Source organism: Cibotium barometz, chromosome 39 (genome assembly GCF_041138505.1).
Source record: "Cibotium barometz isolate CiBa-2024 chromosome 39, ASM4113850v1, whole genome shotgun sequence".
Lineage (NCBI taxonomy): Eukaryota > Viridiplantae > Streptophyta > Polypodiopsida > Cyatheales > Cibotiaceae > Cibotium > Cibotium barometz.
The window spans coordinates 21,126,744-21,139,186 of record NC_141084.1 but is presented as its reverse complement, the minus strand read 5'-3'; the positions used below and the strand labels follow the sequence as shown (position 1 = coordinate 21,139,186).

General features: G+C 45.5%; 2 protein-coding genes across 2 annotated transcripts in view; both read right to left on the bottom strand.

The window, feature by feature from the left end:
* The window catches only part of LOC147615859 (uncharacterized protein ycf23-like), a 66,400-nt gene that overhangs the window by 35,562 nt on the left and 18,395 nt on the right, over positions 1-12,443 (bottom strand). The window lies entirely within an intron of this gene.
* On the bottom strand, positions 8,209-10,454 carry LOC147615860 (uncharacterized). Its single transcript, XM_086778857.1, has 3 exons — positions 9,262-10,454; positions 8,483-8,675; positions 8,209-8,376 (listed from the first exon to the last, which is right to left on the bottom strand). Exons 1-3 carry the CDS (start codon positions 10,452-10,454, stop codon positions 8,209-8,211), a joined length of 1,554 nt encoding a protein of 517 aa, XP_086634983.1.

The following is a 12,443-nucleotide window of genomic DNA, read 5'->3' as shown; positions in this document are numbered from 1 at the left end:
AGTCCTCCAATCTCCTCCCTGCTTGAAGAAAATGAAACATCAGGGTCCACCACCTCCAAGTGCACAAAAGCTGGAGTCTTCATGATTGCTGCTGAGGAATCTTCACCCTTCTCGGTCTTTCGCTTGGGACACTGCCTCCAATAGTGGCCTTTCTCGCCACAATCATTACAGGTCCTCTCTGCCTTTAGTTTCTCGCGGTCAGTAACGGACTTCTTCTCATAAGACTTCTCCGACGAAGCCTTCCCTTTGCCCGTGTTACGGCCTTTCGACCGTTGGCCAGATAAGGCCTCCGAACCTCCACCCTGAGGAGGGTTCGTGAATCGTTCCTCCTGGTCCAGGACCATGGGCACAAGCTCCTCCCACGTGATGGTGCTGAGCCTGCCACTGGTAATCAAAGACGAGTAAAATGTTGAGTAATGAGAGGGCAAGTGCGACAGCAACGTTATGGCCATGTCCTTTGACGATATCTCCTTCCCAGCCTGAAGAACTTCCTACTGAAGAGACTGCAGCTTGTTAATATGCTCCCGCATCGTCGCCGACCTTGCAGGGCTCATAACCCGGATCTGTACTTCCAAGGAAATCCTCTTCATGGGCGATACCCTGTTGTAAAGAGAGACCAAATGCTGCCATATACCTTTGGCTAGCGTCATATGCTTTACATGATTGATTACCTGTGGTGTGCAGTTGAGAAAGATAAACGAACGGACCCTGGCGTTGACACGATCCCACATCTGTGTCTGAGCCTCCCGGTCCTTTCGGATCGACGGTAACTCCCCTTCCTCTACTTCCGGCCGTGGAACCCCAACAATGACGAAATCAGCGAGGTCGTAAGACTCGAGAACAGATTCCATCATAACCTTCCATATGCCGTAGTTGCTCCCGTCCAACTGACAGTCCACCGGGAACGTGGGGAGTGTCGGGGTCTTCACATGCCTCTCAGCCATCTCAAACAGATCTGCCATTGCAGGGATGTACTCTGAAAAGGGTGGGTGGGTGGGAACAAAGAAGAACTAATACCTGCAAGTGGCTGTCCAGCAAATCAGCCCACTGTCCTCTTGCTTCTCCTCTTTCCGAACAGTCCCGTACAGTCCACCAATCAGCCACACAACAGTCCCCCTCTTGCTCACACAAATCCCAAGAACTATCTAGAGCCTAGGCTCTGATACCATGTCAGAATACGCACGGAGATGATGACCAGATCTGGGAACACAAGAGCAAAAAACGCATGCAGAAAAATACAGCACAAGAGAGAGAGAGAGATATAGGCATGTAACTCTGCTCTATATACACACACAAGAAGATCCCGGAGTATGATACAAAACTGGATGGGGGGCTCGGGGCCTATTTATATGGCCCCATATACCAGTCGGCCTGTGCTACAGGCAACCGACTGGTCCTGAATCTCTACGACCAGCATATGCAGCCAGTCGGCCAGTTGTGAGGCAGCCGACTGGACATCCACGACCTGCAACAGCAGTCGGCCAGCTCCAGAATGGGAACACACACATGCTGATGCAGTCGGCCAGCAACTGGATCCTCTTGCCAACTCAAAGCTGCCTCCCAAGCCACAAAAAAATGGAAAAAAATAGGGGAAAAATACAGAGAGTGGGGAAAAATGAGAAAACACCTCATAAGGGCGGGCACACCCACAACAAAGGCCCTGGTGTATAAAAATAGACAGGAGATGACTTCTAACATTTACATGGGCTGAAGTGCCTGCATCATCCTGCCACCAAGTATCTCTCATGACCATACGAGTGAATCCTATAGACTTGGGCTCGTCCTTGTCCTCCCATGCTGTCCATTCACGACACACAACAGTACGCAATAAGCCATGTCGCACTCTCACTAGTCTCTCCACCACAATAAACATATATGCAAACCGAGTTTTCGAGGGCTTTAGAAGCTCAAGATCACTATTGGCCCTGTACATGCTCAAAACCTTTGGCCTCTTTGTGACAAAGTTCACCATGCTAGATGCAGCTGAAAATACATGGCTCACCCAATCAAGCTTCCCCACATCCTCAATCATCAAGTCAAGGCTGTGTGCTACACAAGGTGTCCACACAATCTTCGGAAACTCCTCCTTCTAACATCCTGCCCATGGATACACAATTGGACCCATTGTCTGTGTTCACCTGCACAATGTTATCGGGGCCGATTTCATTGATTGCCTGGCGCATGTGGGACATAATGAACTCCCCTGTAACCACTGTCCCTGGCACCGATGCATCTATGGCACGAATGAACATTGTGCCTTTGCAGGAGGACACAAGAATGTTGTACACATTTCTCTTCCGCACATTTGTCCATCCATCACAAAGCAAAGTACAACCATACTTTGCCCAAGTGGCCTTGAGAGGCTCCATCTCCATCCCCACAGCCAGTTGCTCCTTGCGAAGCTCAGTAGTGCACAATGTTTCATAGGAGAGGTCATCCCACTCGCACCCAATGCGGGAGATAGCTCTCATTGCCTTCTTCCATCGAGGAGTCTTGACAATGTGGAAGGATAATCCACATTGAATAAACAACTTCATCAAATCCCTCGTTGCCTCTTTCCTAACAACCTTCTGCATCCCTGCCTACACATGTCCTTTCTTGAACACTGGAAGACTAGTTCTTTTGCCTCGAGGTGCCGAGCTAGAACCACCTGCAACATCACCACTGGTATCTTCCTCTCTAATAGTGCAAGTCCTCTTGGAGACACTTTGACGTGCTTCAGGCTCTCCCAGATTGGGGATATCCTCGAGGGGGATACCTAGCTGCATGGCCTTCCAAGCCTTTAGGCTATCATAGATTTCTTGTGGCACATGCTTACATGGCCCAATGCCAAAACCCTTTGTTTGTGACAAATGTGCCTTCAACTTGGTGACACTGCCATGGTGCTTATTTGCACAAAAGTTGCATTTCCACTTTCCGGAGCCCGAGCCACCATATCTAGACTCGAAGGTGACATTGTTCCAAAGAGAATCACTTGTTCGAGGCATCCTACAAGGCGGGGATAAATGCAGATTGTTGGCCTTGCAAGTGCGACACATAACATAAAGTAATCTCATTTTATAATTCATGAATTTAACTGTCATCTTGGCCAACAATAGAGCAAGGGGAAGAGAAGGTAGGTAGCCTTAGGCCTCAATAGAGCAAGGGGAGGAACTTGGAAGATATGCCATAAATATTGATGAAAGAGAACAAAACGTGCTGCTTTGTGAGTTGTGCAGAGAAAACATACATAAAGCAAAACATGACATTACCCCTTTAGAAGACCTCCACAAGGCCCGAGGACACCAAGGAGCAGGCAGGCTGACACGGGTGTTGATTCGATGGCGAGCTGGTACACAAGACGGCGAAAAAGTACACACGGCTGCCACTGGGAAACACACACGAAAAAGGTACGAAACGATGTGATGTGACGGGCTATAGGGTATTAAAATATTCACGATGAATAAAAAACGTGTTTCATACAAGACGAAACATTTCGTACGTTTCAAACCTGTACGAAACGCGTTTCTTGCAACATTGGCCTTGGCTAATCTAGCTTTAGCCTCCTCTTGGCCTTGTCTCTTCACTTTTCTCTTTCTTTATTCTATGGATTCAGGCGAGCATGTCTTGGGTTAAGCATCCATAGTAGTTTTTCAGTTTACCCCCGTTGATGTACCCATCGGTCTCCATGCCATCAAGGGGTTCAATCCTTACAGACCCTTGTGGAGTGATCTCCGTGATCCTAAATGGTCCCATACCCCAAAGTTTCAACTTTTTCTTCTTATTGCTTCCCGTTTCCAAACATAAGAACTAGGTTTTCTTCTTTAAGTTCCTTATCCTTAACGTTATGGTCGAACAATTTTTTCCTTCACAACTTTCCTACCATCAAACCACACATGCCCAATAGTCTAGTTTCTTTCAATTTCTCAAGGTCAATCAATCGCTCAACCATAGCATTCTCAGTAATTCTCTCACTAATTGCGATCATCAAGCTTCGTACTATATAGTCCATAGGCATCACGGCATTAACTCCGTAGGTCAACCAAAATGGTGTATAACCAATTGCCACCATGTAAGATGTTCGATAAGCCCAAAGCACAATTGTAAGCTTGTGATCCCAATCAGTTCGACTAGCTTGAACGGTTTTGGTTAAAATGCCACATAAAGTCTTGTTGGTGCTCTTTGTCTGACCATTGGTATGTGGGCAGTATAGCAAAGACTTCTGATGTACTATCATGAAGCCCATCATGAGACGATCAATCACCTCATTGACAAAATGAGACCCTTGGTCACTCATAAGCTCCAATGGGCACCCCAAAAAGAGTTCCATACAACACTCTGCTCAGTATTGTAGCCGTACAGTCATCCGTACCTGCTCCGTACAGCAGTCCAGTACCTGCTGCGCATACCTGAAGCCAACCTGTCGACTGTGCTGTTTCAGTACAGTACTTGCTGCGTGTACCTACACTATACAATCGCCGTACATCCGTCGTGTAGTCGACCTGTACCTGCACTGTACCGTACACTAGTTCCGTACAGTCTACAGCCGCCTGTACCTGCAAAATCACATTTGTGGTAAGCTTTACAAGTTTTGAAATTTGGGCATTTTCTCTATGAAAATTTTCTGGCAGATACAGGCAGATTTTCTTGCAAAGAAATCTCTACAGGTTTTTTGCAAGGTTTTGGGTGTAGTAACTTTGGGCATTTTTGGGCATTTTGGCACTGTGTAAGCCATTTTTGCTGCTCTACTCAGTCAGTGGTGCAATTCATATCTTTTATCTATAAATAGGATCATTAGACATTCATTAGAATCATCATGAAAAGATCAAGAGGATCCATTTGTCAGAGTCTGCAGTGGATCAACAGGAGCTTCTCTTGTCCGATTGCCAGTAGAGGGCTGCAGGGATCTTTGGTATGTATCATGAAGCTGTGAATCAACAAGATCATTGTATATATAGCATGTTTTGGCAATATACAGTAGATTCTCTCCTACTCTTCTGTGTCTTTGCTAAACATAGGATTAGCGTTAATCTTCTTTGCTTAGCATTAATCATGAACGCCCTTCCGCAACGCATGTTACATTGGTATCAAAGCTTAGGTCATCCTAGGACAGCCCTTAGCTTACGTTTTGTGCATGTTGAACTAGGGTTTTTGAAATTAGGGTTTGCAAGCAAAATTAGGATATGCATTTTTGCGCTAAATCTGTGTTTTTGCATTAGTTTTTTGCTCATTTTCAGCATAGTATAGTGCTAGAAAGCAAAATTAGGGTATGCGTTTTTGCGTTAAATCTACGTTTTTGCATTAGTTTTTTGCTCATTTTCAGCATAATATAGTGCTAGAAAATCTAGATTTCAGCCTAGCATGGTCCTAGGGAGTTAAGATTCTAGAAAGCATGTAGAACTCTAGGGTTAGGGTTTTTGGGCTGATTACAAAAGAAAAAACAATAAAACATTATCATGAGTTCAAAGACAATGGATGACAACTTTCTCAAGACACTATCCAACGAAGAGTTACGGCATGAATATGAGACTATATGCAAAGTTGTTGGAGACGGGGAAAAAGAAGAACGATACAAAAGGGAACATGAACGCAAAGCCCAATACAAACAAATCCTTGCCGAGTTTATGCAACAACTCATAGAAGAGGACCGTCAGCAACGCGAGAAAGAAGCACATCAAGGAAAGCTTCAGGAAGCGGCGCGTCAAGGCCAGCTTCTGTACGAGCAAAGCTAGGAATAGCTCAAGGAAACATGGGCACAGTTCATGGTTCCATCAACAAAGGCCAAGGTGGAATCACTTAGGGTTGTAAAGCAGCCCATGACCGAGAGCATTGACCCAACGAAAAGAGAGCTTCTAAGACGAGTTCTCAAGAGACGTGATCACAAAAAGTGGTGTTTCCAAGGAGGTGCCATTACCCAAGATGGACGTGCCAGAACCGAAACCAATACCACAGCCAAAGCTAGAGCCAGAGGCCAAACCCGAAACAAAACGGTAGATTGAGCAAGTGGATCTTTCCAAATCCTATTTGAAGGAGAATGAGGTCAACCCAATAGTTCCTCACTAGTAGGGGACCCGAAACAATAATAACGTACCAACACTTTAGATACCAAACACAGAGCATGAAGACATAGAACATGATTTCACAACGAAAGAACAATACAATATAAAATAACACCGCACTGAGCCGAAACAACCGGCCCCCCATAGGAACTTCTTTATTGAGAGAAGCTTTTTACAAGATACCAAGATGCGGGTGTGAACAACACCGGATCTTTCCACAAAGCATCAGCACAAATCTCTTGCCCGGATATCTATCTTGAGCCAAGATAAAACACAGCACCAAAACTATCTCAAAAACAGTCCCATAAATCAGCCATAAACAGTCCATGAATCAGCCCCAAAAGAAAGCCTCAAAGCTGTCCCAAAAACAGCTCCTTAAAAAAACAGCCCTTGATTTTTCACACGTGTGAACCTGTACCGCCTTCAGTACAACGGTTGTACCATCTATATAACCAGCATAGAGAGAAGAGGAAGTGTTGTGAAGCCTCTGTACGGCTGCATCACCATTGTACGGGCTGTTGTACGACCAATCCAGCCTCTGCAGCACCTGTACAAGGGAGGAGAGAGAAGACTGCAGTCGGCCAATGAGAGAGAGAGAGAGAGAGAGAGAGAGAGAGAGAGAGAGCTAAAGGGATGCGCCTTGCTCAAAACAGCCCAAATCCTTGCTTTAATAAAGTCAAGTTCCGTGCACAATCATTTTAAAAAAAATATGTGGCGTGTGTGGCGAGGCGCGAATTCAGGCGATTGTAGATAAGCAACCACGTTGCACTTTATTTTGGGCATTTTGTGTGTACTTGCAAAATCGAGTGTCCTGTGTGTACCTGCAAAGTTTTGCAGGTAGCAAAGTTTTGCAGAGCAAATTTCAACTGTGCGCACTTCTCTGGAGACCTCCCACGAGTCCTTTCCTCGCTCTGTCTCCCGCCCAGACGTCATCATGCCGCGCAAGACTAACCCAAACTGGGCAATCCACACCAATGTCCTGAGGGTTGTTAACACCCCTTCTCAGCAAGGGTCAGGTACTCGGCTATGGGCATGCAAGTATTGCGGAGAGCAGTACACCAGCACCATAACTCGCGTCATCAAGCACATGACAGGTATCGGGTGCACCAATCAATGTGGTCCATGTGATAAAATACCACAAGCTTTGAGGGACCAATTGATCGCGGAGAATTGTCCTGCAATGGGTGGTGCAAGCAGTGTTAGAGGTGGTGAAAGTGCGCAAGATGCTCTCCATGATGCTTTTATTGGAGATGTTACAGGTTCAGGTACACTAGATGAGGGTGAAAGCCTTTTGGCTTCAGCCCAATCCACCACAGGCAGGAAGAGGGCACGTATTGCCGATGATGAGGACCTCCTGCCACAAGATGCGAGAGGTACAAGGGAGGCATCAAAGCAATCCACTCTGCGTTCTTGTATCTCATCACAAGCTTGGGTAAAGGAGCGGCAAAGGGTGGCAGAAATGGAGATTTGTACTCTTATTGAGTGTAATATATCCTTCAATGTGTTAAGGACAGACCAATGGAAAAGAATGGTGAAAGCAATTGCGCAGGTAGGGCCTACTGAGACGTGGACAGGTCTTGAGTATACGAAGATGCGTACATCCATGTTGGATGAGCAGAAGGCCTTGATAGACAAGGCGCTCACTCCTGTGAAAGCAGGTTGGCAGGAGTTCGGATGCACTATTATTTCAGATGGGTGGGCAGACATTCGCAAGAGGCACATAATCAATATCCTTGTGTCATCTTGCTTGGGCACCTATTTCTTGCGTGCCGTGGATGTAGGGAGAGCAGGAGACAGGATCACAGGGGAGTTCATTTATGGCCACATTCGACAGGTTATCCTTGAGGTTGGGGAGGACAATGTTGTGCAGGTGGTGACCGACAACGCCTCTAACTGCAAGGCAATGGGTCAAATGGTTGAGGCAGAGTTTCCACATAGTGTGGACTCCATGTGCTGCCCATTGTCTTGATTTACTTATGGAAGACATTGGGAAGCTTGTTTAAGTGCAGCCCATTGTTGCAGATGCTGTAAAGATCACCACCTTCTTCCGCAAGAAGCATCAGGCTCTTGCCATCTTTCGGAGCCATAGCCCTTTGGATATGGTGAGACCCTCCAAGACCAGGTTTGCCTAGAAATAATTTTCTACTTCTAAGTTCTTCTTGAGTCCAATTTATACCTGCTTCGGTGACCCCAAAGCATGGTAGCTTCGCACGAGCCTCATGTTAGCTCTGCAGTTCACTAACTTCTCTAATTGAGAAGTACTAAGGCGATTCCAAATCTTGGTGTGTATAAGAGAGTATGAGCTCCAGTTCCGCTCACATGCTCCAGCTGAGCAATCCTGTGCAAAAATGAGTGCAATGCAAGCAAATTTGTAAATCTTTTAATGCTAAAACATCAGGCTTCACTTCCGAAGACTATACTTTTACAGATGAATTACAAGTTACCTGAGAGAGAACACGAAGAGCAAAGCGTGAAAGGTTTGGAAGACCAACCCTTCCATAAGAGTGCCACCATGTCAAAGGGAATTTCATGGCTTCCTTTCTCAATGACACAGGTCTCACAAATAAAGCACCAATACCACTCATGTACGTGGTGAACTCTCTATCGATCTGAAGTTGCTCCTCCTCTGAGAACATCCTTCCAACATACTCTGACTACTTCATACTCAAAGCAGTATTATTCCATAACTCTGGTGACCTGTAGAGAGGATGGAGCATGGCAGCCATCGCATGGATGGGATGGCTCATAAATGTCCACCGTTTGTCTACAATGTCCAAGATCTCACCTCGGCTGAAAATGAGAGATTGAAAATACATGTCTTAGGTTACAGTGTACACATGTCAGTCCTGACATGTCATGAGAATCGAGAATCGAGAAGTCATAAAAATCAAAGAAAGAGGAAGAAATTAGAACTATTGCTTACCGTTGAGCAGTCATCATGGAGCACTGAGCAACATGGTCTTTCATTTGCATAAACAAATGAAAGACCAGCCCCAAAGTTGAGCCCTCCATGTCTGTAAGTCGGAGAAGGACATACACGGGCTTAAGTGCAACTGAGAACTTGCTGCCAAAAATCATCATCCAGGATCCGCCTCTGCAAGTATTTTGTACGCTCATCCTCTGAATGATGCATCTCTCGCGCCACCTTGGATCCACAACTGTTGATGATAGTGAATCTCTTATCTTGTAGAGTCTATCCAAGACCAAGAATATGTAGGCAAACCTGGTCTTGGAGGGTCTCACCATATCCAAAGGGCTATGGCTCCGAAAGATGGCAAGAGCATGGTGCTTCTTGCGGAAGAAGGTGGTGATCTTTACAGCATCTGCAACAATGGGCTGCACCCAAACAAGCTTCCCAATGTCTTCCATAAGTAAATCAAGACAATGGGCAGCACATGGAGTCCACACTATATGTGGAAACTCTGCCTCAACCATTTGACCCATTGCCTTGCACTTAAAGGCGTTGTCGGTCACCACCTGCACAACATTGTCCTCCCCAACCTCAAGGATAACCTGTCGAATGTGGCCATAAATGAACTCCCCTGTGATCCTGTCTCCTGCTCTCCCTACATCCACGGCACGCAAGAAATAGGTGCCCAAGCAAGATGACACAAGGATATTGATTATGTGCCTCTTGCGAATGTCTGCCCACCCATCTGAAATAATAGTGCATCCGAACTCCTGCCAACCTGCTTTCACAGGAGTGAGCGCCTTGTCTATCAAGGCCTTCTGCTCATCCAACATGGATGTACGCATCTTCGTATACTCAAGACCTGTCCACGTCTCAGTAGGCCCTACCTGCGCAATTGCTTTCACCATTCTTTTCCATTGGTCTGTCCTTAACACATTGAAGGATATATTACACTCAATAAGAGTACGACAAATCTCCATTTCTGCCACCCTTTGCCGCTCCTTTACCCAAGCTTGTGATGAGATATAAGAACGCAAAGTGGATTGCTTTGATGCCTCCCCTGTACCTCTCGCATCTTGTGGCAGGAGGTCCTCATCATCGGCAATACGTGCCCTCTTCCTGCCTGTGGTGGATTGGGCTGAAGCCAAAAGGCTTTCACCCTTATCTAGTGTACCTGAACCTGTAACATCTCCAATAAAAGCATCATGGAGAGCATCTTGCGTACTTTCACCACCTCTAAAACTGCTTGCACCACCAATTGCAGGACAATTCTCCGCAATCAATTGGTCCCTCAAAGCTTGTGGTATTTTATCACATGGACCACATTGATTGGTGCACCCGATACCTGTCATGTGCTTGATGACGCGAGTTATGGTGCTCGTGTACTGCTCTCCGCAATACTTGCATGCCCATAGCCGAGTACCTGACCCTTGCTGAGAAGGGGTGTTAACAACCCTCAGGACATTGGTGTGGATTGCCCAGTTCGGGTTAGTCTTGCGCGGCATGATGACGTCTGGGCGGGAGAGAGAGCGAGGAAAGGACTCGTGGGAGGCTCCAGAGAAGTGCGCACACTTGAAATTTGCTCTGCAAAACTTTGCAGGTACACACAGGACACTCGATTTTGCAAGTACACACAAAATGCCCAAAATAAAGTGCAACGTGGTCGCTTATCTACAATTGCCTGAATTTGGGCCTCGCCACACACGCGCCTTGCCACACACGCCACATATTTTTATTTTTTTTTAAATGACTGCGTACGGATCCGTACAGTATGGTACCGTACTGTACCGTACCGTACGGGTGTACTGTGCTGTACGGATCCGTGCGTGCGTACGGCAGCAACTATGGATTACAAGTAGAGGGTTGCAGGGAACTTTGGTATGCATCATGAAGCTATGAATCAACAGTGGGGTATATAACATGTTTTGGCAATATACAGTAGATTAGGTCTATCTCTCCTTCTCGTTTGTGTCTTTGCTAAACATAGGATTACCGTTAATCTTCTTTGCTTAGCATTAATCGTGAACACACTTCTGCAATGCTAACTTGCTCATACAAAAATATAACAATACTACGAGTATCAGCTTCCTGGTAGACTTGGCCTCAGAGGCCCACTTGTGTGCATTCTCCAAAACATGTATGAATTCATCCTCTCGGACACACCTCCCCAAAACATCATCTTTACCAAGCTTATACAATTGTCCCGCTATTATGGTTTGGAAATTGGTGCAGCCTGTTCAACAGTTGACAAGGCGGAAAACCATAAGCAAGCTATTGAGATATCTCGTCACTCCAGTTACGCACCATATCAATTTTGAATAAGCATGCATCTGAGAGATCATCATCTATTCTAGTCGCGGGTTCACAATTAGAAATATGTGACACCTGATCTGCTAAAACATGTTGCGATCCTTTTCTCGCAGTGATTGCAAAGTCTAATTTCAAAAGTAAGAGCAACCATTGAGTAATTCTTCTAGTTCTAATAACTTGTTGACAAGATATAACAACGCCTTATGGTTCACAGAGAATACAAATTTGTTGGCCAAAAGATAATGTATGTACTTCTTTACTGCATAAACCATGGCCAATCCTTCTCTTTCAGTGATCATGTAGTTCATCTTTGCATCATTGAGTTATCTGCTAGCAAAACAATAGGGAGTCCAATTTGTGTTCACTTGGTTTGTTGGATATTCGGAGTCTCTTTGTGTGTATCCATCGTATACATGTACCCCTATTTATGTACCCGTTGCTATCTCTATATAAACAACCCTTGTATGTGTGTGTAAACACTATTAGCCCATAAAAGCATGTACTTGATGTAACATTAACACAATCATCTCTCTTTGAGTTTGTTACATCTCTCGTTCTTTCTCTACTACACACACCGCTCCGCCCGGCTTGCTCACTTTGACGGAAGCCGCCTGCTCTGCTACATCAACTCGGCCCATCTTCTGTTCGCCGTCCCATCCCCAATGTAGTGCAACTTCACAACTAGCTGCCGCCTCTCCACTATCACATGGTGGTAGTGCCCAACCTTTTCCTCGTAGCTTACCATGGCCTCGTGTACTGGTCACAGAGTTTATGATATCTTTTGACTTGGGTATGGTTGGAAAAAGATTGGGACGATAATCTTTACCACATGGTCATGGATGTACTTATATTTGTACACACTTTGGTGTATCTTTTGTGTTATTAAATGCTAGCTTGGAATAATGCAAATTATGTATCACTTTGTGTATAGAAATATTTGCACATATGAAGCATCTTGCATGTATATGTATGTGATGATACTGCTATTTATGGGTCCTCTGGGATGGCCATCTTTTGGAGCAGTTAGGACATCACCTGGAGACATGTATATTGCATGGAGTGGGTGCTTAGTTTTTTATGACACTTATTTTGTGTTTATCTTTCTTTCTGGTGTTTTGTTTCAGGTTGACAAAGCTTGGAAGTTGCGGTTGCACTATGGAGCGCAATCGAGGACAATTGCATTC